The sequence below is a fragment of the Folsomia candida genome, unplaced genomic scaffold, assembly GCF_002217175.1.
Source record: "Folsomia candida strain VU population unplaced genomic scaffold, ASM221717v1 Fcan01_Sc004, whole genome shotgun sequence".
In the NCBI taxonomy this organism is placed as follows: domain Eukaryota; kingdom Metazoa; phylum Arthropoda; class Collembola; order Entomobryomorpha; family Isotomidae; genus Folsomia; species Folsomia candida.
This window is the reverse complement of record NW_019091196.1, coordinates 12,759,151-12,785,159: the sequence shown is the minus strand read 5'-3', so window position 1 is coordinate 12,785,159 and position 26,009 is coordinate 12,759,151. Positions and strand designations below refer to the sequence as shown.

The window sequence follows — 26,009 nt, the reverse complement described above, 5'->3', positions numbered from 1 at the left end:
GGTTTATTTCTATCTATTTTTAGTGTATTTGTTGTGACACGAATGGTTTTGTTGACGCAGTTTCTGTAAGTAAATCCTCAGCCCTCTTTGAAGAGGACATACTCGATATAAATCATTCTTGAGCGGATTAAGGTCTTGTTGGCCCATTTATTTTTCATTTCAAAATAAAATGGAATGATGACCGTATTTCGTGTCATTCCTGTTGTTGGTGCTTCCTTGACTTTGATTTTAAATTAATGTCTTCCTCCTTCTTCCACCAATTGGTCCTGAGCAACAAATATATGTATAGCTGCATTTTATCCTATGTGTCTGTTTAAGAAGTAGCCGTAGTAGTAGGCAAGATTATAATAGTTTTAATAAATAACCAGCTCCCTTTCCTGTTTTTCGCAATTCATGAAGAACAGTGCACTTGCTACTAGTCAATACTACCAATTAACATCACAAAACAGTAATTAACATCAATTATTTAATTGAGTAAATTGCAGCAAAAACTGAGACGACTCATTTTCATTTTCATTGGGACCCAATAAGAAAAAATCTGTGTAATGAATGTACATATTTATGAATTGCTGTAATAGAAGTGCTGAATCCGAATCGGATTGAATTGATCCGCAAATCATGGTCCTAAGATTGGATTATTTTATTGGCTTTCTTTTTAACTCCGTCAATTTGCATAATAATAATAACGTCCAAGTGCAGACTATATTCTTGCACAATGACGATTCAGTTGTGCATTTTATTGTGCAGAATGTAAAAAAAAATGACAAAAACAATTTTATCAACTGGTCAACTTGCGTCCAAGTGCAAAACGTTGAACGTCATAATTTCAGGAATGTTGACGAAAATGAGACACATGAACATACATACGTATGCACGCTCTACTACAATTTAATACCATTTTGATACATCCACCACTAGTTGAGGTACAAAAATAGTTTATTTTTCTACTAACCTCGACCTCATCTCTTGAAATTAATCTACAAGTTCATGTTCAAGTGCTGCAAATGTTCTGTTCAGACTTGATAAACTTGGGTTTTAAAAATGCTTGTAATAACAAACACAATGCGAGCAGCCATGATTTTGAATGGATCACTTCCATTACCAGAACCAGAACAGGTTGTTCGCATAAAGTTGCCATTTTGGATAATTCGCACGTGGAGCCGAAAAATAAATTGAGCAGGCTCGTCATTATATTTTTTAACCCATATTCTCATGTACATATTTAATGTTTAGACTAATTACTTAAACTGGGCCAGACATAAACTTTCCACTGATTTTGCTGGAGACATTACGCCAGCAGGGTATGAAAACCATGCTCGTGTAGGTACCTCCCTTCCATTGTCTGGATTACTTATTTCTTGCCCGTTCATCACTAACTAATAAGTCATTTAATTGGCTAAATTTTACTCGAAGTGCTAAGAAGTTAGAGACAAGTCAAGATTTGTGAAATTCTGTGGCGTTTTTTCACACCTTTTCTTATTTTTAAGTAATTTTTGTTGGAATGATTGATTGATGGATTGTATAGTCTACCTTCCGATCATCACTTCCAACTTCCATCTCATTAAATTTTACATGAAACACTTTTCAGAATTGCTCTGTTGATCCCCAAACGACCCCTGAAATAAAACTCGTCAATATTATTCCTTAAATTTTAGTCTTAAAGAATCCATCTTCAGATACATTTCTTTAATGTTGTACCCCAAAAGCGCAGCACACTAAATAAGTAGGAATAGTAACTTTAAAGAGCATAAATTAGAGTTTGTTGGTTGGTTGAGCATGTTGGTGGTTGACGTTGACATAACCTTAGACTTGTTCGCCATCGAAGGTTATTTTGGGTTTGGTTTTTAACCAAGCGTCGTCGTCGTCGGTCGCGTCCTCATGTCGTATCGTAGGACGGGAATGAATCTCTCTCTTGCACACGGACTCTCTTAATGTTTACGGATTAGAAGAAGGAAAGAGAGCTGGGTTGGATTATCGCCCCTCGTATTTAAAAGAAGTTGGCAAAGTTAAGAAAGCTGAAAGCTCCCACTTTTCCTGTTTCTACTTGATCTCTCACACAGCCTGGTCGTGTCAGGATGGGACATAAATGGCTAAAAGGTGGTAAAGAAAAGAGGGTCCACGTCCACCTACACCCTCGTTTCATACCCAACAACCTAACCTAGTAATATTCACCACCTTTCTTAATAGTACGAGTTCATGTCTGGGTCGTCCAGGTCGTAAGTAAATGAAGCTGTGTGTCCTCTTTATCAGCTCTATTTAGCTGGCTTGTCAAGACTGAATGTATTCACATTTTGAAATTTTCGCATAATATAATGATGCGCAATATGTATTCGACTTGATCTTCTAACAAGTCCAGTTGATGAATATACAAATTTGCATATTATGTTATGTGATCATTCATATTATTGTGTGACCTGGGATGAAAGGAGAACTCGTGCAACAAGAGATGTGGATTTACTCATTTTCCTGAAATAGTGGCACAAGCAAAGCAAAACTAAATACGACTTGTCTTTACTGGCCTGGGCTTATCTGGCTTAAATTGACCTATTGCATAAGAATCTTAACCTTCATAATAAGATTTGTTGTAGGAATGAGTAAGAATTATTTTTGTATTTAGATAAGTAAGTATTTGGCTAAACCTGCGTGCTGTTTTTCATGAATCTTGATACACATGTATGATGTTGAGATAAATGTTTATGCACGTAAAAATACGTCCTACATAACAATCACCTTTTGGTAATGAATTGTTTACCTTGAGAATTTCCAAAAAATTGTGCTAAAGGACCTAAAAGGTACCTTAAAAGAATCCACACTGCCAATTGTCGACTTGGCTTCTTACCTCTCTTTAAAAATGAAGAAAATATTCAAATTTTACAGCCTTTTCATTGCCAAAATGTGAAATTCATGTAGCTATATGCTGAATAAAACCATACAGTTTGTCAATTACCAAATGATTTCGACACGATTAGAGGAAATCATCTCATCATCACATCAGCTGCATACATATTTAGGCGTCTCTTCCCACAATACCCTCATTACCGAATCAATGAATCCTATTAATTGCAGTCTGGCACCACTATCGACGCCATGGACATAATAGACACGTAGATACACACTGATACTACATATTCCCCCAATAATAATAATATTGTTATCATCATCTCATCTCTTTCCCTGCACCCTCTTCTGCATGACATGATTTTAGGTTTTAGCCATGTCTCGTGTACATATTTTTCAGGTTTGGTACATACATCTTTCCCATTTACTACTCACTCACACCTAATAAAACGTCAATGCTAAACTGCATTTCTTCCCTGAAAGTCTAAAACTTTTGTATTTAAGTAGTATCATCCTCTCATCGGCCATATCCATCCCATGGATCCCATCAAATCCCATGCCTCGAGTAGGTAACAACTGAATCTAAACCTTTTCTTCCTGGGTCCCCATCCATACTGCATTTTGACTTGTTCTTCCTCACTCTTAGCTAGCACTTAAGGAGAAGAAGTCGATAGTTTGAATTCGATACTCCCACAACAACATTTATAGCAAAGGTAAAAGGTAACCAACTAACCAAGAGCGTTCACAACACGGCAACGCAACGTAGGTAACTCCTTATCCTTTCAGCTTGTAAAGCGTCGGACGAGTTTGACTTGACTCCTTTGTGGAAAGGAAAGGGTTATTACACATTACATTTTGAGACTTTGTGTTCTGTTCATCACACGTTGGCTCACAAAAGTTGGAGTTGCAGTTCAGTATGCATTTGTGATTTGTGTACATCACAGTTGCCTGGTTAAAGCTCTTTTGACTCTGCATCGTGCTCTCCATGCATACATAAGTAAAATGCATTGTGTTACAAAATAATCAATGGAATGGAGTCTCTCTCTCGTCCTGTAAGTAAAATACTTCACACATATTTATGCATCTAAAAACCTAATCAAGTGGTAATCAATACACGATAGCAGCAGTGAATTAAGTGATGGTTGGTTGCTGACTCATCTTACCTTCAAGTTACCGTGCAACCTTAGTAAACAATAGTTGTGAAGAAAAAGATATAAAAATCGGACACCTTGTAATAATTTCTTGGTCGTCATCTTGCGAATAAATGCTCGATTTTTGTGCATGCACAAGGAACCTGATTACAGTACGGCGTATGTACATCATCATTTCGTTGGAGTGAGACGACTTGAGACATTATTATTGCAGTAAAATAAAACTAATGTGTGTGGATTAAAGTGTGTGCAAAAAATATAGTAAATCGCAAGTGTTGATTATTCCGTGATGAACAAAGATTTAATTCTCCAAGAAAGGGAGGAAAATTGCTGATTGTGAAATTTTGATGAATCTGAGTGCACAGATAAAAAAACTTAATTGAGAGGACAGGTATTAAGAGAAACTATAAACTTACATAAATCTTATGAAATTTGTTTTGACGAATATGCGTAAAAATTGTGACAAGTGACTAATCGTACGTAAGAACTTGAAATAAAGTACAATTGGCAAACAAATTGTCACGCGAGAACAAAAGCTTCAAACAAACCAGGATGACCAAGGTGAGGCACAATTACGACACTTTATGTTATGTCATTCGATGTATGTACTGTGCATATAAATTTGTTTAATAAGCGTATTTATAATTAGTTGAGAATTAAAAGTGGCACAACAATAGTTAAATCGGCATTAAAACTGTCAACTCGGGGCATTCTAGACACCGAAATGACCATCTTTTATTACTTCTGGCTGCACAACTAGTAGGTACATATTTATATTGCTGTAAAAGGCATGAGATTTATATGTTTAGCCTATTTCATGAATTTACTGATACGTATTCGCCAGGTTTAGAAAACAACAAGATTTATTGAGAATTTTACGAGCTGTTTAAACTTTTTAGATAAATGTTTACTGCCACGAATCGTCTACTTCACAACCTTTTAACGATTTAAAGATTACGTACGCTGGATTCTACATAATCTTTCATTCGTTCAATGGGGAAGATCACTCTCACTTTTAGTTCGACGTTTCAAGTCATATCCGAGAAGAAAAAAAAATATGCGTAGAAGATTTCCAGGAGATTTCAATAATGTGAGCAAATCATTATTTTACCAGAATTATTAGTACACGCGAATTATTATTACGTGTGAGGAGTAAAATCTGACACTACACGGAAATGTCTTGAAATATTTTGTTCAACAAATTGTACAACATTCGCCAATGCCTTGATTTTATAATCCATGCTAGAAAGAAAGTTCAACATGACGATTAAAAAAACTGCGTACATACAACAATTTTTATGTTTTTTGTGTAAAAGACCACACATAAAGTCTGGATTGAAGAAATGCTTAAATATTACACAACTCTCTTGTACGCCGTGTGTAAGACGACTCTTTCATTATTGTCCTAGCTCAGGGATGTTTACTTACTCAAGTACAGTTCTGTAAAGCATAAACGCAGCAGGTATTCAACTGAAATAAAAACACCGTCTGAGAACAGATTTCGTTTCTTTCGGCATTTCTTTAACAAAAGTCACGTCAAAGAAGAAAAGAAAAGATTAGGTAGGACTACTTTTTAGACTTGGTATGTACACAAATGTTATAAAAACACCTGCATTTCCCAGTAGAATTTGACTTTACAGCTCAATCAGGTAACTTTTACGTGCTAAAAAACCTTGACATTTCTCTCGGGTTACAGTACAGTTGTTTATGTAATAAGAATCCTTTGCCCGACTATTTTTTTGTCCCCAAAAAATAGTCAAGCAAAGCAATGCATAAAATCTGTGTGTAAATGCTGGATAAAAATGTCACGGTAGGTAAAGTTACGAACAGAACAATTTTCTTACAACTTGAGACAGTTCATTTTTACGACGCGGACAATCACAGTCGCATAAATGAAAGGTAATTTGTTCGCATCGTCATGTCATCCATCCAGCCAAATGAATCCCAATTTTATGCACTCCGTTACATGTAAGAAGAATTGAACTTGGGCCAAATTTCTCTCCATCGTCACCCCCTTAACTTGGTTAAACTGGTAACATACAGATAGACTTCAATTCGTTGCACAACAACATGCATGACAAATAGAGTAGTAAAACAACGGCAGAATTCATGGCGAAGCGTATAATATTCGTTAGTAAATTAAGCCATAATTATTTGCGACTCTGCAACTTTCCTACGGCCGTCGAATGATTCACTCGTGTTCATCATTCATCTGCTAATTATTGCTCTTTTTCATTTCGTCGCATGACATGAGATACAGTTTACTTGTTGTGTAGCGTATGGCGTATAGCTAATTTATTTCAGGTTCTAAACATCTCATACAAACAGCCAAAAAACAATTGGAGATACACTAATGATGACAATGACAGTGAATTTGCATGGTCTACTGGTAGCAATAAGTTGAAAGTAATGGCCAATTTTGCTTTACCCGTCAATATGTAACGATTAGAATTTAAGAGCATCCATATCTAAATAGATTTACCTCGCAGACAGCCACTGGAAATAACGTGAAGATTTAAGGTTTCGTAATTAGTGAACTCTACTAATCACAAATGTGTGTAGTGTACTTTTATTCGACCCTCCAGTCCGTAGACCGAGTTGAGGATGACTCATTGATTTTCCAGGAAACAGGAAGCATTATGGTTAGTTGGAGCCAATGGTCGGACTTTTGTGACACAAAAGAACTGTAGGAAAGAGGGTGTGATTTTAAATTGAACTTCCCAGACGAGACCAGTTGCCTTTATCGTAAGGAAATTGGTGTATAAATATTCGTTAAAAGGGAACAGTCAACAAACCCATGATTGTTGGTTATATGTGCTTGTGCACTACCTTTTTAGCTTAAGTCAGGGCTTGTAGGATCGTCATGTCTGTCTGTCCGTATGAGTATCTCTCCAAGGAAGACGGGCATAACCGGTCCAGGTGCATATTAGGCCAAAGAAAAGAATATGAAGTCAAATTCAAAAATATCTTGGTCAGAGGGTGTGATCCGCACTAGGTTTTGAAATTGGTTGAAATTTGTCATAAATGAGCATCTCAGATTTATGAATGGGAAATAAATTTCTAGAAATCTAGTAACACAGCTTTATGAAAGTGATCTAATAAAGGAGCTGAGATTTTGCATGCTGGAGATATGCGAAAATATGTAGACGATGATTGCTAATATGCATCCTGTGTATAGTAATTTTTGCCGAGAAATCGTTTATAATTACGTGAGGTGATAGTAGTTGGGTCATCCGAACAAAAAGAAACAGAAGCGAATCTGACCCTGACTCGGGCCAAATGAACTCTGCACTCTAGGTTTTTTTTACCATAGAATAAATGAAAATATTATCCTTGCTTTTCCACCACATTTTTCCACAACGAGAGATGGGTTAGAGTTGAAGTGTTAATATGAATTAGCTTAAAATTAGAAACCAATGATTGACAACAACCTCTACGCACTCAACAAGTCTCCATAAAGTTTTGGCTGTGCTGTGATAAGGATTTTTTCACGCGGAGACACTCATTTGTCGTCAAGTTTTTAAAACCAAGTCGAAATTGGAAATGGTGCATTGCAATCTGAAATGTGAGGTCTTAAAGTTTGTTCAAGAAAGCGTCGATAAATATATCGAAAAGGTTCGTTAGCAAGGGTTACGAATAGGTTTTTGTCCTTAAAACATGACTCATTTACTGCTTCAGTTTCATCGCTCCTTTTTTCTTCACCAAATCTTGATGCATTTTCATACTTGATGGCATCCACACGACATTCACAAGTTTGGAATCTGGTAGAAAGATGAGTAATCTCTGAATTTTTATTACAATCGGTTGCGTCTGGAAGAAGGATTGTTACACGGCAAAACCTAGTTTTGGACGATATCATCTTTCAAACATGAGTCATACATGTGCCTTTAAAACCCGATTGTTGTAAACCTCCAGGCTTTAAACTGAGAGAGGTTTTTTTTGTACTTTTGTACTATATCGGCCCAATTTTATGAGAAGGTTTTTGTGAACCTGCAACATGAGAACCTTTTCCTCTTCCACATAACCGAATAATCTTCTCATGCTCATGGTTTGGAAAAAAAACAGATTAAATGCTGGAATTCATCTCTGTCGCACCTGTCCGATACGATGTTGGTGTGCGGTATTTGGGCTTCACAAAAAGCGAAATGTGATATTTAGTATGGGTGACACATCTCTCAAGAATGTGCGTCGAGGTGTGATGGTAATTTTTGAATATGAGAAAAAAAATTTTGGGTCGACAGGTGTACATATTTTCCGTATATTTAGTTCCACATATTATTATTAGACGGTGTGGTGTGCATACTATTAACTATGCGTCATTCATTTTCACACATTAATTTCAAATCTAGATAAAATTAATGAACTGATTATGCATTCATTTACGAGTGCGAGGAAATGACGTGACAAAATTGAACAAGCAAATGCACATATCTATTCAGCCAGACAGTAACAAATTGTATGTACTTGTACTCCAGTTAGGTATGTACCGTTGTGTAAAATATTGCACAACTCATACATACATGGCATCACCGGAAATTGAGATGGGTTAAAAATATGATGGCATTATTTGTAAATTGATTCATGATTAATTACAGGACAAACCTACGTACCCTGTAAAATGTGGTATTATTTCCATGCTAAATATGCAATCTTGCACCCACACAACCCACCTCAATATACGCATTTGCATGTTGGGTTTATCCATCCACTGAATTGGTCATCCAACAAATTACTCGTTAAACTGATACCACGATGCACATTATCTATCATAAATGATGCCATTTGCAGGGTTAAGTAATCACCCAAAATTGAGGGCGACCATTAGTCTGATTTGCCCAGGATAGTGATAACATTTAATATTTTTAGGCATTTTATTTTCTCTGGAAATTATACGATTTTTTCTAATATTTTTACTCATAAATCAGACACGCTCAACATCATCCCCAGTTCCATGGCCTTTCCTTTCCTCAATTCGTACTCGTTAAACTGAAAGTGACATTCATTCACTCGCAAAATTTAGATGTATACAAGTGCAGGAAATACGCAAAAAATTCTGCACATTCTTGCCCATCAAAGTAAACAAACAGGGACCAACCTATGCTGCTGCTGCCCGGTGAACAAGAAAGGCATGTGATTAAAACGTTTGAAAGTCACAAGTTTCAAATGGAATAATTTTATGATGGTTTCTGTTTCTAAGCTAAACTAACAAAAAAGTTCATTTGTATAAAGAAGGAAACAAAGTTCAGGAACAGACCAGTTTCACTTGAGATTTCTGTCCGTCTGGTACTTCTGGTTTTCTCAAAGAAATTACGACAAGGTTTTGGTTGGTGAAAGCATAAGAACAAAAATTAGTCAGGAGCAGCAGAAAACTCTTTTTTTCCGATAAGAAAGCTCGCTGATTGCAATAAAGCTGCACACAACTTTTTTTCGTAGGGAACCACTCAAAGCAACTCTGATTAACCTCCTCAATCCGACTTGCTTAAAAAGGTAATAATGTAAATAATTGCTGCTGCTCTGTGTTACAATTCACTCACTTCCCTTTGTACAGGAAATGCATTTTTTGTTTACTTAAAAGAAAAACTGATGAGTTTGCCCAATTTATTGAGTAAATACAATAATTTAAGTGCAGCCAAATTACGGGGATATGTACGTACCAGTTGTGAAATTAGGATTAATTTGGCACATTTGGCAGGATGCGTTGAATTGAATGCAAGCACACCAAAAAATTATCCATTTGACCTTCTCAGCTTCCGGTTTTAATTAGTTCCAAATTAAAAATGAATTTGCGGATTATTTTATAATTCTACGGCAAATGTCGACACGTATTTTGTCATGGTCTTGGCCATCATGGGTCGAAATGCCTAATAAAATTTTGTGTTTAAATTACAGATTATAGCGCAAACAACTACCTAAAAATAGTTTTCAACAACCACCACCACTTCCCGTAAACAACACCCTCCAGCAAAGATCAAAATGCTCTTGACCTTATCCAAGAAATCCGCCATGTACACGACCACGCTTTGCGTCGTGCTCCTTCAAACCCTCACAATGACCCACATGCTCCCAATGTCCGCTCCGATAAGGACGGCAGAAGAATTGAATCAAATGATCGACCCCGTCTTCCAATCTGAACAGGACGAGAATCAGCTCGAATCTAAGAAAATTGTGGCCAAATCCGTGTACAATACGGTGATTCGCGTCACCACGACGCCATGTCAGTCCGGAATGCAGCGGGTGAAGGAGGGGGGACCCTGCGTGACGAGGTATACAGGATCAGGCCCCGTTTTCGATGAAGAATTTCAGCTCTCGATCCTCAAGGGGATTACCGGAGGGGGTCGGAGACCGACGAGCAGCAAGCATCGAAATCGACACAGGACCACGACCACGCCAATCCCATCAACAACCACAGCGATTGAGACGGCCGCACCAACGACGTGGGGATTACCTCCGACTGCTGCGGAAAACGTGGAAAACGAAGGTGAATATGGGGGTCATGTTACTCATGAAAATAAATACTTTTTCTTTCACGAGGAGGAAATCAGCACAGATTCTGCAACGGCACGCGTTACTCCGACTGCACTAACTTTCTTCTTGTTAACGACAGCTTTTACTTACTATTTCTTTGCTACTGCATGTAATCTTGAATAAAAAAAATTAACAAAATTTTCCACTCGAAGACTGCCTTGCTCCGAAAAAACAAGATTTTTATGTAACCTGTTTTACTAATCTAGATATGTAATAATTTCTCAACTTTACGGGTGTCGACTGGTTTTAGCTGTGCGAAACAAGAAACCTTTGCCTGCTCAATGGAAAGATTTGCCTTCTGGTTCTGGTCGCAGACCTAGTTTAAATAGAAAGCACAATAATTTATTTCGCACCACGGCACCGCACCGCCACGATTCCACCAGCTCCGGAATGATTTACTGGGTTTTGATAAACTCGTAAATGTCGTCGTGTGAGTGAGAAATGAAGGAAATGACGCACAAAACGTCGGTTGGGTGGGGGTTGCTTATGTTCATATGTCCCCCATGATTTTAGTACAGTTGCAAACTTTAACATTTGCAAGAAGCCTTGATGTCTGATGAAATTGAACTATACTAAAAAATCAAAAATAGATTTGCGGATATTTATTTCAGAAAGTCAGCGAGTCAACCACTGCAATAAATTGAGCCAGATTTCGAAACTTTTATAATGCTTTGGCTATTTTGAGCATGTAGCATTGCGCTGACTTTTCCACGTGTTTGTAATCACGTAATCAATCATTAAATAAAAAACAATTTAAAATTTCTAATAATTTCAGAATCACGACCTCAATCAAACGGAGATGTAAAGAAGGTTGGTAACGTCGAGATGCTGGACATAGAAGTTGACACCACGAAAACCCAAGAACCGCAAATTCACCCCGACATGACCGTAATGCCGGCTTCTTCCATCTCCTCGCCGTCAATGTCAGTGCCAATACCGACTCCGCAACAAGGTCCAAGGCCACTGCCTACACCAACAATGATGACACCGGCTCCTCCTGCATCGACAAACAACGGCTCGAGTGAAAATGGTAATTTGGATGATCCTCAAATTAAACCGGTGCAAGAGAGTAATTCAATCAGAAGGAAAAAGTCGCAACGGGGTGACCGGAATGTGACCTAAGCAGATATTTCCTTATGTCATACATATACTCGTACCTTATCTATTGTAGATTTTCTAGATTTCGGGTGCATTTTACTTGTACTTATTTACATATATGATAAGAAACCCATCCCACCAGACTTGATTGAGAGTCGACCTCTTTAATAAGCGTGCTATACGAAACCAATAATGCAAATAATGCAGCTGAAGTTATCATATAGTGACAAACAGACTAATACACATTCAATTAACCTTCTGTACCAAAGTCATGTACTGTACAAAGCGTTTTTAGAATCTCGCGAGATTTTGTTTCTTGCTTATTTAAAGTTATAATTAACAGAGAGGCAATTTTAATCGGGGTGAAGAATTAATTATAAATGAAGGTGAGCTGTTTAACGGTGGCAGCTGATATATGCTGAAGTACAATTAAATAAATAATTGTTTTACAATTTGTAGCAATTAACATAACCAGATGAACTTTAACATCGCACTAGTGAATTTTAGCAATAATGAGTCTCACTTTTCTCAGAGGACGATACAAGTGTATGAAAATATCTGTAGTACTTAATATCTTGCCCACTAAAAACTACCTCATGCCTTAAAATACTTTAGTTAATTCTATAATTTTGTTAATTACTATTTAATGTTCAGAGCTCTGTCTGACTAAATACTGTATAAATTGTAGGTAATAATTTGCCCTTTGTCTTCATGTCCCTTTTTGAAAACCTGTCATCAGGGTTTTTTTTATTTTCTGAATGAAGAATTTCTCTGTTCTTTCACCACTACGACTACTCTTACCTACAAAATATATTAAATACTAACTTCTGGGATGGACAAATTCCTTTTTAGGATTTTTTGTAAAGAATAATAAACAACGGGTGCTTACAAAACCGAATCTTTTCACTGGCTCTGCTATCTCTACTTTTGTACATGGTCTGCCTTCTCCTACATAGAATTTCTTGGCATCATTTGGATTTTCAATCTCAATATTCTCTATTTTTGCTCATCTGTTTTCGACTTGGAAAGTCCAAACTTCAAAACATTTTGATTTCCTGTCGTTACGTAAATACATCTCGATTTAACCTAAACGTGCTTCGCCCAATCCTTGAATTTTATTCTAGAAGAGCATAAGAACAAGAACGTACATTGTTTGTGCTTCCTATTTTACATGCATCTCTACTTATTTCTCATAAAAACTATCTTGGAATTTCTCAAATTCCAACAAACTGACACTGTCGAAAAGTCATTCAAACGCTAAAATTCTTAGTGTCATTGCGCACAACATTATTTTAATTCCTGTAACTTTATTTCAAGCCCATGAGCAGGTTTTTGTGTAACGGTTTTGTGTGTGTCTGTTTTAAGCGATCAATTGCATACGTACTGATACACACCTTCTTCTTTGATGATAAGAAACCAAAATAAATTCCGAGAAGTTAAAGAGTCAAGCTGTCTAGCCGTGCGGTTTTTGATGTGGTCTGGTTTGGTTCTGGTTTTGCGAGAAGAACACTAAATTTCAGTTTCAGGTTTTTTTTTCTAAAGCGGTTATGCATGCATAAGCTGAGGATAAGATGAGCACACATTTTGGCACAACACAGACCTTTAGAATTGTCTCAACTTTTAATGGCTCGTGCTCTTCGCCCTCTTTACGTATCCAATCCACTCCTGTGCAAATATATTTGTATGTGCAAGAGACAAGTTCAGTAATATTTTTAGAAGCGATTTTATGCTCGATGAATTCTCATTATTCGGTTGATTCCATTTGAGCTGTGTCCAATATAAGGGGGATGATTTTGCAATTGCAACGGGTTGTTGGTGACAAACTAAAAAAATATGCAGAAATAAATGCTACTTAAGACAAGGAACAAGCGGATTCTTTAATCTTCCTTGGTTTCAATGATGCTTGAATTAACGGTCCGGGAGGCAAAGGTCATCATCTTCACGGATTTATAGTGCTCCTCATCACATGATCAAATCTGTATGAAATTCTTTCACAATTGCTTCATCGCTCAAACGCAAAATGCTACCAAGAACTTGTCTGTATTTAGATTTAGGAAATAAGGCGTGTGTCCTTTGTTTATTTATTTGCTTTAGTTTTTAAGCTCTCTCGTGCTAAATCAGTGCCTACGTATCCAGCACAAGATATCGGATATGTACATACTACATATGACCGGATATAGTGGAATTAACCTTGTGATGTGATGTTGAAAAAATGTCGGAATGTAAATTAAATTTAGTGCCTCGTGGGTGTAGGTAGGCTGGAAATTATAAAAATACTACATTTGAATGTGGGTGGGGTTGGTCAAAGATCTGGTTGACTTGGGAGTTGAATGAATGATCAAATCAGGCAAGAATGTTATGTTGGGTCTCTCAAGCTTTTCATGTGAATAACTTAAAAATGTGGTGCTATGCAGCTGTGCAATAAATCAAAATGATGCATAATAATTTTGAAATGAAATTAATTCATGAAATTGCTAAAATTTTTATAGTTACTGCTGAAACAGAAGTATTGAAACTTGAGGATCCTGTCGAAACACTTTCTCCAGGAAAAATTGGGTCCATTATTGCCTCTAATATGACAACTTTCCTTCCTCCTCAAAATCTAGGTATGTGCTTGAATAATGAAACTGTTATACGGATGTAAATGCATAGATTTATTTAGCATTTCGTTTCTAAACAAAAGTTCATAATTAATAAATTAAAGGGATCAAGGACGACAACGATGAAGAACAGACAACTGAAACCAGTACGGATTTCTCAACGACTATGATCTCGATTATGAGAGAAGATGAGATCATAAATTTTGACGACGGGACGAATACTACGCAGGAACTGGAGGAGCAAGTCATTGGTATGTAACATTATTCAAATTAAATATAAGTACAAACAAACGAGACAAAGTGCATAGTCAAAACTTCGGTCAAGTCATAAATCTTGCCAAATATCGAGACTTTCTGATGACATGATGATTGACAGTTTTAATAAGGAGTCGTCCCTTTCTCTTTAATTTTCTCGATGCAGACGCAACCACAGAGACAACAACTCTTCCCTCCTCACTGATGACGACGATGGGTCAAAGTGTCACGGCCAACGAGACTGGGGAAGAAGAGGACAAGGTCGTCAATAATATTCACCCGGATACTTTTGACCCAATAAGCAATTCAAGCATTATTGTCACCAAACCTCAAAATGAGACTGAACCCGACCAGATAGCATGGCCGGAATCAGGATCCGGTGTCAATGCCTCCCATCCACGTAAGAGAAATTTATATAATTTTTATTTACTTTCACTTTCGAAATTTCATTTAACCATATCATGTTTCTTTCAGAACCGAGTAACAGCACTCTGACGGTGGTAACTTCAGATACACCTGTCACCATCATAATTCCACTCCTTGTTCCCCAACTTATCTCCAACACCAAGATCCAAACACCACACAATTTCACGGAGAGTGAAAATGACACAAGGATGACGGATGGGAACACCCGTCTTCCGGATCTTAATGGAGCTCAAAATACGGGACATCATGTTCAAAAAACATCATCATCACCAGAAGGAGACTTGGCTTCCACCTTTATCACGAGCCCAACAGCAGCAGCGAAAGACGACGAAATGGAAGAAGGCTTATCCAATGTACCAACATCTCCTCAGCCGCATCAGTTGATACAGATAAATGACTTTGAAATGGATCCACTAAGGAAGGACGACCCTACTCCAGCCGTGATGATGATGGAAGACACGGATGTGAAAGTTGAAAATATTTTCAAAACTAAACCTCAAGATGAATTATTTACACGTCCAAATTTGGACAAAATCACGAGCTCTTCATCTTCCGTGGAAGAAATCTTATCCACAGCCATACCCTCTTCGCCTCCGATGAGTCTAGCTCAAGAAATATTATCCAGACTGAAGCCAATTTCTCAGTCATTATTGAGGTTTCATCAGTCGACAGAAACGCCACCGTCGACTTCGTCTCCATCACTTCCTTTTCGGAGGGGTGATATTTCACCGGAGCTGATTCTGATGAGGGAAATTGACCCAGATTTTCCCAGCAGCAGTGAATTTGGAGAGGAAGAGATTGACCAAAGTCATCACCGAAGTAGGAGTCGAAACAGGGCTAGAAGTTCGGAAGTTTTGGACATTTCGTCACAAGCTAGGGCCATGCCGTCAAATACGAGGTCTGACGAGATTGAGGACGTCGTTCCTGTCGCCCATTTCCAAAAAATGTTATTTACACCTGCTGAAACGGTTGATTACACAAGATTGGGAGATAAATACCGCAGATTTAGAGTATTTTAATTAGAGCTATGTCATAAAAATGTCTGCTAAATGGGAAGGAAGGAAAGCTGAGATCTCGGACAAATTAACAAAATGTACAGTATTTATAACCCAAATATACCCAACAAACAGTACATACATACATAAATAACTCTATGCTAAAGAACGATTCTCGTCGTGTACATACATATTTACATTATTTGTGTAAATGTTAATAATTCTAGTACAAAATTGATTAATTATCAGTAATAGATGTGCTTTGTGGATAACAAATTATTTATTTATAATGCAGTCCCAACTAATCTTAAGTATAACAATAGGAGGAAATAATGTCAAAAATTTCCAATAAAAAGTTAAATTATTTTCGCAGCGGATACACTTTATGTATGAAAAAAATCAGTTTGTATAAAGTTAAAATGATAACAAAATGTGTCATATAAATATAAAATGAAGGAAATAACTTGGAATTGATGATAATTAATTCAGCTGATTTATTATTTTACCATCGCATATTATTATGTATGTAGAACAATTAAGCCTGGACAATGGAAAATATTTAACCGCAATAAACGAATTATTTATTAAATTAAGTAACACATTCTTTCACAGGGCTCGCCCAGTATTCATTTCAATTTATTTACTAAATTTATTAATTTAATGGTGTCCACTCAGAACGATTAACTGCAAAGAACTGACTACTGATCGTAAGTCATATTCAATTCAACGAGTTTTTTTTGCTCGCCCATCAAATTCACTAAAACTGATTATGTACATTGTAAATCGCGTAATAATAATAAAAAACATGATTACATAAATCTTGACAAGTGCAAAAAAAGAGACTTGTCTTGTCATTCCCAATTACTAATTGACCACTCCATCTTTACACTTTTTGTTTGCAACCTTCAATTTGGCAAAAAGAAATATGCGACAATTCATGTAGTGATTTTACAAAGGTATGCACAACGAAAAGTGAGATGAGATTTGTCTCAAATTTCCCAATTATTTGTCGCATTTCAGGAATAATTTATCATTTCACAATCTCACTCACAATAATCTCTGCTTCTTTAACACTTATGCAAAGTGTGGCGATAACCCCTTATCCATATTTTAGAATATTTACATTTCTCATAATTTTTCAAAAAATATAGAAATGTCTCAATTTCATAATGTCTCAAATTTTCGGAAATTTAGTGTGAATTTCTTGCGGTGCCCCGAGGCTGGAGTCGGGCAAGTGGAAAGTATGAACGGCACCAGCTCAGCAAGGAACTCACAGTGTCACTCATTCTTCTCTCTCCGCTCGCTCGCCTCTCGTCTGCGCTGCGCTCCCACCACATCACATAATTCACAATTTACTAATACTTAGTTTAATTAATTAATTAATTACTTAATATCATAGTTAGTTAGTTAGCTATCACGTACTCTCCGCGTAGAAGGGCAGGATTAGAAGAGTGTGACGTTTATCTTATTTCTGGGAAAGGATTTTTCCAGCCTGTTTATTAATAACTACGAAAAAGTACGCAGTGGTTTTCGCAGGACGGTATAACAAAGGAAGATAAGAAGAGGTAAGATTTCGAAATTATTACGAGTTTTTATAAAATTGTTACTGTAAATGCATATATCGTATTATTATGTACTACCTTACATTTGGTGAGATAAGATGTAAGACCGGACGAATGTAGGTGAATTGTATTTTTATAACGGAACAAATTTAAGAAGAGAAGGGTAGTAAATAGGAGTGTCATTATTATTATAACAAGGACAGAATATGGAATGGAAGGAAGATTTTTATGTGTAATGAGAAGATAAATTAGGCTGTCAACAGTTTTCTGGAAAATTTTAAGTCTAAGATATGGTATTAACCAGAACAATTATTAGTCATTCAAAGTAAATATTGCAGTAGCAGGAAAATACTGATCATATCAGTTCATTCAAGTATGTGACTGGTTAGTGGTTATATATTCATTTTGTCTCTGTAATATTGCAGAATATTATTTATCTCGAATAATTAACTAAAATGGCCGGACAAGTCGGTGTCCTTTGGATGGGATCGGTAAGTAAATTTATTAATTTAGTTTAATATTCAGTTTATTGAGGAATTATTAAGGTTTTATTCCAATTCTGTAGCTGGAGCCATATATGGATGAGAACTTCATTCGTAACTCCTTCACGCAGATGGGAGAAATTATTACGGGGATAAAAATGCTAAAGAACAAGTTTACTGGAGAAGCCGCTGGATACTGTTTCGTGCAGTGAGTGCAATTTCTTTAAGTTTTAACAGATTCTACGTAGCATTCACTATTGTGAATACAAATACTAATGCGAGTATAAATTCTACAGGTTCCAGGATGATTTTTGTGCCCTGACCGCGATGCATAAGCTGAACAATAAAATGATTCCCAATTCACAACCCCCAACCAAATTTCGGTTGAATCATACATCACTGGGAGGAAAACAGGCAATGGACAGAGACTTTTCGCTGTGGATCGGTGACTTGAGTCCAGATGTGGATGATTATACTTTATACAAGGGATTTGCGTCTAGATATCCATCTGTGAGATTAGCTAAAGGTACATTCAGAGAAAATGATAATAACCGTTCATGACCTCTGCTCTAAAATATTTTGTCTTAAACTATCATGGTGTTTCTCTTGTAACAGTTATCTTGGACACAAATGGTTTCAGTAAAGGATATGGATTTGTTCGCTTTGCGGATGAAGATGAGCAGAAGGACGCTCTGATTCAAATGAATGGATTTAAGGTATACTAACTTTTCAGAATTATGATGCATACCAGTTTCAGACATTTTCTAGTTCATGATTAATGTATACATTGTTTAATGAATCAGAGCGTTGGGAGTAAGGCATTACGTGTCAGTATTGCCATCAACCGTGCTGGTAAGAGTTTTTAAAATTGATCAAGAAACAATGGTAGAACATATCATTTTTTTCCCAACTCCCATTAATACAGGAGGCCAGAAAACTAGCAACCCACTGCAAGGACAAGCTATGGCTGCTGTTCAAGCTATGTGGTACGCCTTGTTTATTAATTCGTAGAAATGATATGATTATAAACATCTCGGTTTTATATTCATTAATTTTTTTGTCAGGTTTAACTATTTGTTGTATTATTTATTATATAATAATTGACTTCCTTAATTGCATTGTAGGAGTGGACAAGTAGTCCCACAGACTGCTACGAGTCCTCCTCATGTAGGACAGCAACAGGGTCAGGGCCAAGACTACAGTCAGTACTACGAACAATATTGGCAAAACTATGCAGCATGGCAAAATTATGGGAATTATTACGACCCATCGTACAATTACAATCAACATCAACAAGCCCCCATGATGGCACAGTATGGAGCTGTTCATGGCGCAATGGGAATGCCCGGCGTTGGACAAGTAGTTCAAGATGATGAGTACGACCTTGTTGGTAAGCCAGCAACTCCTCAGTTTCAATGAATATGCCCATCGCCTTCTGTCCTTCTCGTTCCACTGCGCGGAGACTCACTGATCAAAAACAGGATCCTTTCTCTCGAATCGACTTAACATACACAATTTACTTACCACTTACTATCGATAAAGTCAGCAGCACACACCGCATATTTACCTAATTACGGACTCAGATTCAGAAATAGCACAAACTTTGACGCAAACTTGAGAATTGGTTAGCTTTGGTCAGTCAGTTCAGATACATACATACATCATTATTCATGTCAATTATACTCAGGAGCTACCTATATTACTTCCACATCACTTTTAAAGTTTTTTATATCCGTCCAGTATCTATTACTTATCCAAAGAATTAAACAAGAAGGTTTTCGATTTGCCTTTGTCGTTATCATAAGATTCCATGTACGAAAAGAATTAATTAAATTACACGTCCGACAGACTTTGACCGTATAACCAAACGAGAAAGAGAGAGAAAGTTTCCTATTTCGATTTTACTACATTTCGCATAGCGCTGCCATTTCATTTACATTTTTATTTATTTAATTTCTTTTATCGTCGAATTAATTTACTGCTAATAATTCCTTGAGCAAAAGTTTTTTTTCTCGCAATAATTATTATCGCAATAGTCATTAATTCATTTGGTCACTTTCGATTTTCTAATTTTTTCAAGCTATTATTACCTTATATATTTCTTGCCAATGTGACCCTCTCTTTTGGTGATTTTTCGGCTATTTACAACCAAAAGGACTTTCATCATACAAATCTATACATTAAATGACTGACTGACAGAGCATAGCCAACCGGTTGACGTCGGACGTCTCAACGCAGAAGTTATTAACCGATCCAACGATCTTCTCGATGCAATGGAAGACTCACGGTAAATAATATTTTAAGTAGTATTAATTAGATTTTATTACTTAATTGTAAATTTTTACTGACTTCTTTAATGTTTTGTTCAAGATGGCTACCTAAAGGAACTTTGGAAATACCTATTAACTACTAATCAAAATTCGGAACGCCTTTTCACCAGTGTCTATCTGCACGCATGATATAAATGAATATAAGTACATAGTTTCTCGTCTAAAGTTAGTTCAGCAACTTGCACGTCAACTTTTAAACGTAAAAAAATATATAGCGTGTAAGAGTTTAGTTATAATTCATTGTTGTTGTTGTTGTAATTATTATTATGATCCAATCTTTATCGTCCTAATTGTTATACATTGTGCGGTGGATGTCGTCGTCGTCGTTGTATTTTTAGCAGTGCGAACAGTTGAAAAAAATATTAGTAATTTGTCAAAGTGTAATCGTTTTTCATCACTGATGTACCAAACAAAAATCGCATTTATCTTGAGAATCATAAATATGTAGATATAGGTACGAATAATTTATAGATTATAATTAATTGTAAATATTTGTATTATTGCTGATATTAGGCGATAATCATTTAGATAAACATGCTGCAGCATGGATTGTTGTGGGCCCACTCGCCAGATACGCCAACTGATCGTGTGTTACACTATTCATAATATGTTATAGATATATCCTTATCTTTTTTCTCTACCCTCATGGGCTTATATAATAATTAAGTACTGACGACAAACTGCAGATTTTAATTTGATTGCTCAAAATGTTTAGTAGAATAGGGTTGGATTGTTGAGGTTGATAAATCTATAAATTATTAATTCATATTCGCGTTAAAAAAAACTGCATCCGTATTTCTAATCTCGTAGTTCTCTAACCTTCTAGTTCAGTAAAAAAAAGTTTTTGATAAGACTGACAATTAATATCCGAAGTACCTTTTTACATATTTTCACTTACAATTCATTATTACAATTTACACTATACAACTTAATTTCATTACTCATCATCAGTCCCTTTCCTTTATTGCAAACAAGTCGGTGTAATTTTAAGGCGAATCTATTAACTGTATGCACTGAAATACACGCTGTTTGCTTGTTTAAATATTACCTACACATTTTAAATATTATTGTGAAAAGCTAACTATTTCGGGTTTATATGAAATTTCAAAAGTTACAAGTGAATTAATTTAAAAATGGTATTTAGAAAAAAATACTTGGGCAAATGCGCACCGTATTGTCAATCAGTTATTGTCAGTTACTAAACTGCGATATTTATGGCAAGGTAATGACAGGCAAAGTTGTATTGTATAATATGAGATAAATAAGCTGACAGAGCTTAAGGAATTTATGAGTTTAGTAAATAGTGGCTACTCTGTATTTAAAGTGCTGGTAACTTGTATATATTTAAAATTATTGAACGTGCACGCTACTTTTTTGATCTATGTATGAAAAATCGTAAATAGCATGAAAATTCTCGTCCTCTTAAACACAGAAAACAAAGAAAATCGTAGAATCAGGTTAGAACTGATTAAGGAAAATTTGACATTGTGTACTTTCAACTTAGCGTATTTATAATTATTATTATTATTCCACGTAATTCTGAACGATCAACGAATGAGGTCCATTAATTGTTCTTATTAAATGTGTATGTATTGTTGTTCTTCCACCATTCCGAGGGCACACATGCGTTAATTATTAAGCTAGCATAAAAACAATTTTTTGTAAATATACACATACACATTATACGCATGCATTTCCTCCAAACCTTGATTTGACCGATTTCTCACTGACTGTAACATGCTGCCTGAAATTGTTGTTGGTATAAATATAAAACTATATAGAACGTTTAAGACTGTAGTTAGTTCGTAAATATGATAAATATGTGTATGATATGAATTTAGTGTGACGCTATGTGATAGCTTACCTGTTAATAACATAACAATATATCATTTACTATTTGTAATATCGTGTCCCGTTCCTCTTATGAAATAGAAATACAATACGCGTGCATGAATGCATGGGCGACAACTATGTATGATTTAAAAAAATATTTAGTCTAGAGTTAATTGTTTTTTTGTGCGAGTTAATTTTACGACAAGTAACACTTGTTTGTTATGCATATGTAATATATATTTAAAGAAAAAAATATTTAATCGTTTAACAAGCTTCCTTGTTATTAGTTGTTTTTTTTGGGACACGACAAAAGAAAATGTTCACTATTGATATTTAACAAACAATTTATTGTCGTATTGTAAAAATCACATGATGAGTCTTTAAATTCTGATTATTATACATAAGTCCAAGTCAACTTGTCAAATCAAAATGGTGCCGTAAATAGAAGTTGCTGTGTATACCTTATAAGCTAATTTTGAAATTGGAATATAAATGGTTATAATTTGACATCATCTTCACTTAATTTAAGCTTTAATTGTTTTCACATTATTGGAATTCTGACGAACCCATGTTCATCTTTGCCCCCTTCGAAAATCTTGCCCACTTGTCCGCCCATGCTGTGGACGATGTGATCAGTCTTGACTTGTTTGTCCACGAGATTAGAGGAACTTATTGATGAAGTTCTTTGCATTGTTGATGTTGAGATTCCCTTCAAAAGATCCGAGTTAATGGTCATGCTTATTTTTACGGAATTCTGAAACTTTATGGCAACTGCTCCAATGGCTGAGAACCAAAAATTCAATTCATGAGACTATAGACTTGTAAGAAAATTATTATTTAACGACAATTTTGTAGTCCATTAATAGAATAGTGGTGCGTTTTTTTAAATTATGGTCAGCCAGTTTCGATAAATACCAATTTTTCTGAAGGCTTCTTAAACTTGTGATCTCATTCAAAAACTCAAAATCTGGAGTGTATATTTTTTTTTAATTGGCAATGACCTGCTCTACAAATTTGTCGTCCAGAATTTAAAATTAACGAGCGTAAACTTACCACTGTGTCTGAATTGAAGTCCATGCAGCGGAATGACATCCACTAATTGATGATCCCCAATGAAAATAAGATCATTTGGAATTTCTGAAATGCGTCTCAAACTCTGGCTCGGCTTTGGAGCTTCCCTCAGCATTTCGCCCAGATCAGATTTGCACTGTTGAAAAATAATGGTGGCTCCTCGAAGCCAGTGAAAGTTGACATAGCGAACAATCGAGTGTGGAAAAATTGCTAGGAACTTTAAGAAATTGGAAGAAATAGAAAGTTGGTTTCCGACTTCCGGTTTTACAGCGTAAGTCAGTTTCCGATTGACCTCTTGGAGTAGTTCTATGCACCCAGTTTCATTCCGAGCAGAAGGAGAGGAATATTCACAACAGCTTTTGAGAAATACCATCTCCCCATCGCATTTCTGATGGGGTGGCGACATTTTGACACAATTTTTGTCTACGGAGCACATAATTGCGATACTGTTATTCTTGCTCTTGTTCATTTCTTCGTCACAATCTCGAGTTTCGTACTGAGTTTGGTGGGTTTCTAGCAGGAATCCGACACCATTTGAAGTTAAAGCTCCCACAATGACTGAAATAAGGACCGCGGGACGGTCTACAACTTGGCTTTGTACAATTTTTGAAATCACAGGGTAGTTAAGCGTCGTCCATGAGACGGTCGTGGAGTTACTATCACAAGAGTAAAGATGGGAAGAAGGCTTTCGAAGAAATGATTGGAGGAAGGCGTGAATATTTTGGGGGGTTTTGAAAAGTGCTCGGATTTTGTCCAGAAAACTCTAAACAAAGTATTGTTTTTGTTGAGAACGAAGATGTAATGCAGTATGAATATTATCAGACGTGGGAAAAATAAAGGATTTTGAGCTCCGTTGTTCCCAGGGTTTGGATTTCCAGGGCTGTTACACCCACAAAAAAACGAGAATTTGCATGTAGCCTTAAAAAATACAGGTTTTAAAGAAATTACAAGAAATTAACTTTTTATCACTGTCAAAATACTCTAACTTTAGAAAATCATGAAAATTTTTACAGGGATAAAAAGTTAATTTCTTTACAAAACTTGTATCTTTTAAGACTCTTGTATTCTCCATGCAAATTCTCGTCTTTTTATGGGTGTAACACCCCTGGAAATCCAAACTCTGGGAAGAACGAAGCTCAAAATACTCTATTTTGACAAAATATTTTTCTACGTCTGATCATTACACATATTTGCATACCACAGGATTATCACGGTTAGCTGGAAGAGAGGAAGAGCATTTTGACCCCTGAAGACTGTCACTGTCCTTCGCAGTACTCACACAGTCTGGAAGTTTGAGAGGGTACAAAGAGAAAGTATTCCTGTTGCACAATAACGTGACCATCCTCATCATCAAGTCATGGTTTGCAATTGATGCATGCATTCGTATCACAAGTGCTGAATATTTTGCAGAAGAGGGGGGAGCCTTATCATCATCAAAACATTCAATTTCTCCCAAACTCACAGTGTCCGTGGTGCTGTTGCGGTGAAGTTTCTTGTAAGAATACGACGAAATGACTAGGATTTCCCACAGTGGTCTTTTATTCGGAAATGGCAGAGTTAACACCGTCCCAGCAAATTTCTTCAGCCCATTTTCATCAATTGGGGCTTCAATTGGTCGAATGTGCTCGTTAATCAGAAAATAGTTGGCTTTCTGCCAGTAATAGTAACCCCCAAATTTTTGAGGAATTTGGGTGAGACGAGGAAATAGCTTGATATCCTCGTCTCCTCCTGAGGATGGGGAAGATTTAGCTTCGATTACTTGACTGAAAAAGTTTTCTCGTATCTGAAAAGTACAAAAACTATCAGTTAATATGCATTTCAGGAAATTTAAAAATCATAATAATTAACAACTACCTGGTCCAACGAGACGTTCCCCTCCAAGACCAAAATGAGACCACAACTCGCTCTGGAATCTTCCCAGAAGCGATCCGTCGCATAAAATGCATCTCTTTCATTCAGTCCTTGTATTAATTTTGGCTTAAAATATTTCACCACGAGTCTCAATATCCCGTACTTGTAGATGCACAGGGACAACAGGGTCACCACCAGTACCGGAGAGATTATCACAACGAAGGTATAAATTAATGTTATAAATCCCACTTTACAAATGGATTTCCATCGATCTTGGACTCGTTTCATTTTTACGGAGAATTATAATTTACACCAAATTTCCTAATAAATAATTTAGATATGCACGTAAAAAAATAAGAAGAATGTTTCTTTCCTCCAACTCCTGGTACCGCTTTTGGTTGAAGTACGTATTTACTCGTTAGAAAGACACTCGATACACGGTTGCGTTGCGGTTAGATTTGTATTTTGTGACGCAACTACTAAATAACTCGTACAAAAGCAGAGACATAATTCACTCCAAGTTTGAGTATATGTCATACAATAGAACTATATGTACCTACCTACGTATATGGTTTATGTAGATTCAGTTACTAAATATCCATAATAATGCAACTTTTATTATTGTCATTTACTTTACGACACGTCGTTACACACAGTTTTCTATTTATTGTTTACCAGCCATCTACTTTTACTATTAATTGTTGAACAATGAGCACAAATTAGTATTTATTTATTTACGAATTCTTTTCGCAAAAGCAAACTATTTATTATTTGCACGTTACTTTATGCACCAGCGAAGGCTGAACCAATATTCCTGTACCTGTGATGGATGATATGTTTGTACACTGCAAGCGAAAATTGATGCCGTATTTTCTTTGTTATAATAACGCTAACGCTCTTTTGACTCCTCGCATGAAATATAACTGAGAAAGAAAAAGACATTCGTTACATTCATTCTGCATTCTGTGTACAAAAGCACAACGAATTATGCT

The 26,009-nt window shown here is 36.2% G+C and overlaps 3 protein-coding genes across 7 annotated transcripts; 2 read left to right on the top strand and 1 right to left on the bottom strand.

Moving 5' to 3' along the window:
* The first annotated feature begins 3,498 nt into the window (after window positions 1–3,498).
* LOC110848518 (mucin-5AC) lies at window positions 3,499–16,481 on the top strand. 3 transcript variants are annotated; one of them, XM_022095754.2, is made up of 7 exons: window positions 3,499–4,550; window positions 9,879–10,467; window positions 11,290–11,544; window positions 14,102–14,218; window positions 14,317–14,463; window positions 14,634–14,867; window positions 14,942–16,481. In XM_022095754.2, exons 2-7 carry the CDS (start codon window positions 9,963–9,965, stop codon window positions 15,910–15,912), a joined length of 2,229 nt encoding a protein of 742 aa, XP_021951446.1. In that variant the 5' UTR covers window positions 3,499–4,550; window positions 9,879–9,962; the 3' UTR covers window positions 15,913–16,481. The 3 variants fall into 3 exon arrangements, with proteins under 3 accessions (XP_021951446.1, XP_021951447.1, XP_021951448.1); XM_022095755.2 differs by lacking the exon at window positions 3,499–4,550 and adding an exon at window positions 8,815–9,115; XM_022095756.2 differs by lacking the exon at window positions 3,499–4,550 and adding an exon at window positions 9,235–9,476.
* Window positions 16,482–17,155: 674 nt separating this feature from the next.
* Window positions 17,156–22,618, top strand: LOC110848143 (tRNA selenocysteine 1-associated protein 1). Of its 3 annotated transcripts, none has more exons than XR_002547727.2 (10): window positions 17,156–17,453; window positions 17,876–17,941; window positions 18,016–18,140; window positions 18,229–18,458; window positions 18,548–18,648; window positions 18,736–18,784; window positions 18,858–18,918; window positions 19,057–19,322; window positions 20,088–20,219; window positions 20,303–22,618. XR_002547727.2 is itself a non-coding variant. In XM_022095282.2 (10 exons), exons 2-10 carry the CDS (start codon window positions 17,906–17,908, stop codon window positions 20,343–20,345), a joined length of 996 nt encoding a protein of 331 aa, XP_021950974.1. In that variant the 5' UTR covers window positions 17,157–17,453; window positions 17,876–17,905; the 3' UTR covers window positions 20,346–22,618. The 3 variants fall into 3 exon arrangements, 2 of the variants coding, with proteins under 2 accessions (XP_021950974.1, XP_021950973.1); XM_022095282.2 differs by having other exon boundaries at window positions 17,157–17,453; window positions 18,861–18,918; window positions 20,132–20,219; XM_022095281.2 differs by having other exon boundaries at window positions 17,158–17,453; window positions 20,132–20,219.
* On the bottom strand, window positions 22,280–25,940 carry LOC110849190. Its single transcript, XM_022096566.2, has 4 exons — window positions 25,021–25,940; window positions 24,365–24,949; window positions 23,149–23,929; window positions 22,280–22,878 (listed from the first exon to the last, which is right to left on the bottom strand). The coding sequence occupies exons 1-4, from the start codon at window positions 25,303–25,305 to the stop codon at window positions 22,637–22,639; spliced, it is 1,893 nt and encodes a 630-aa protein (XP_021952258.1). The 5' UTR covers window positions 25,306–25,940; the 3' UTR covers window positions 22,280–22,636.
* Between the last annotated feature and the right edge of the window lie 69 nt (window positions 25,941–26,009).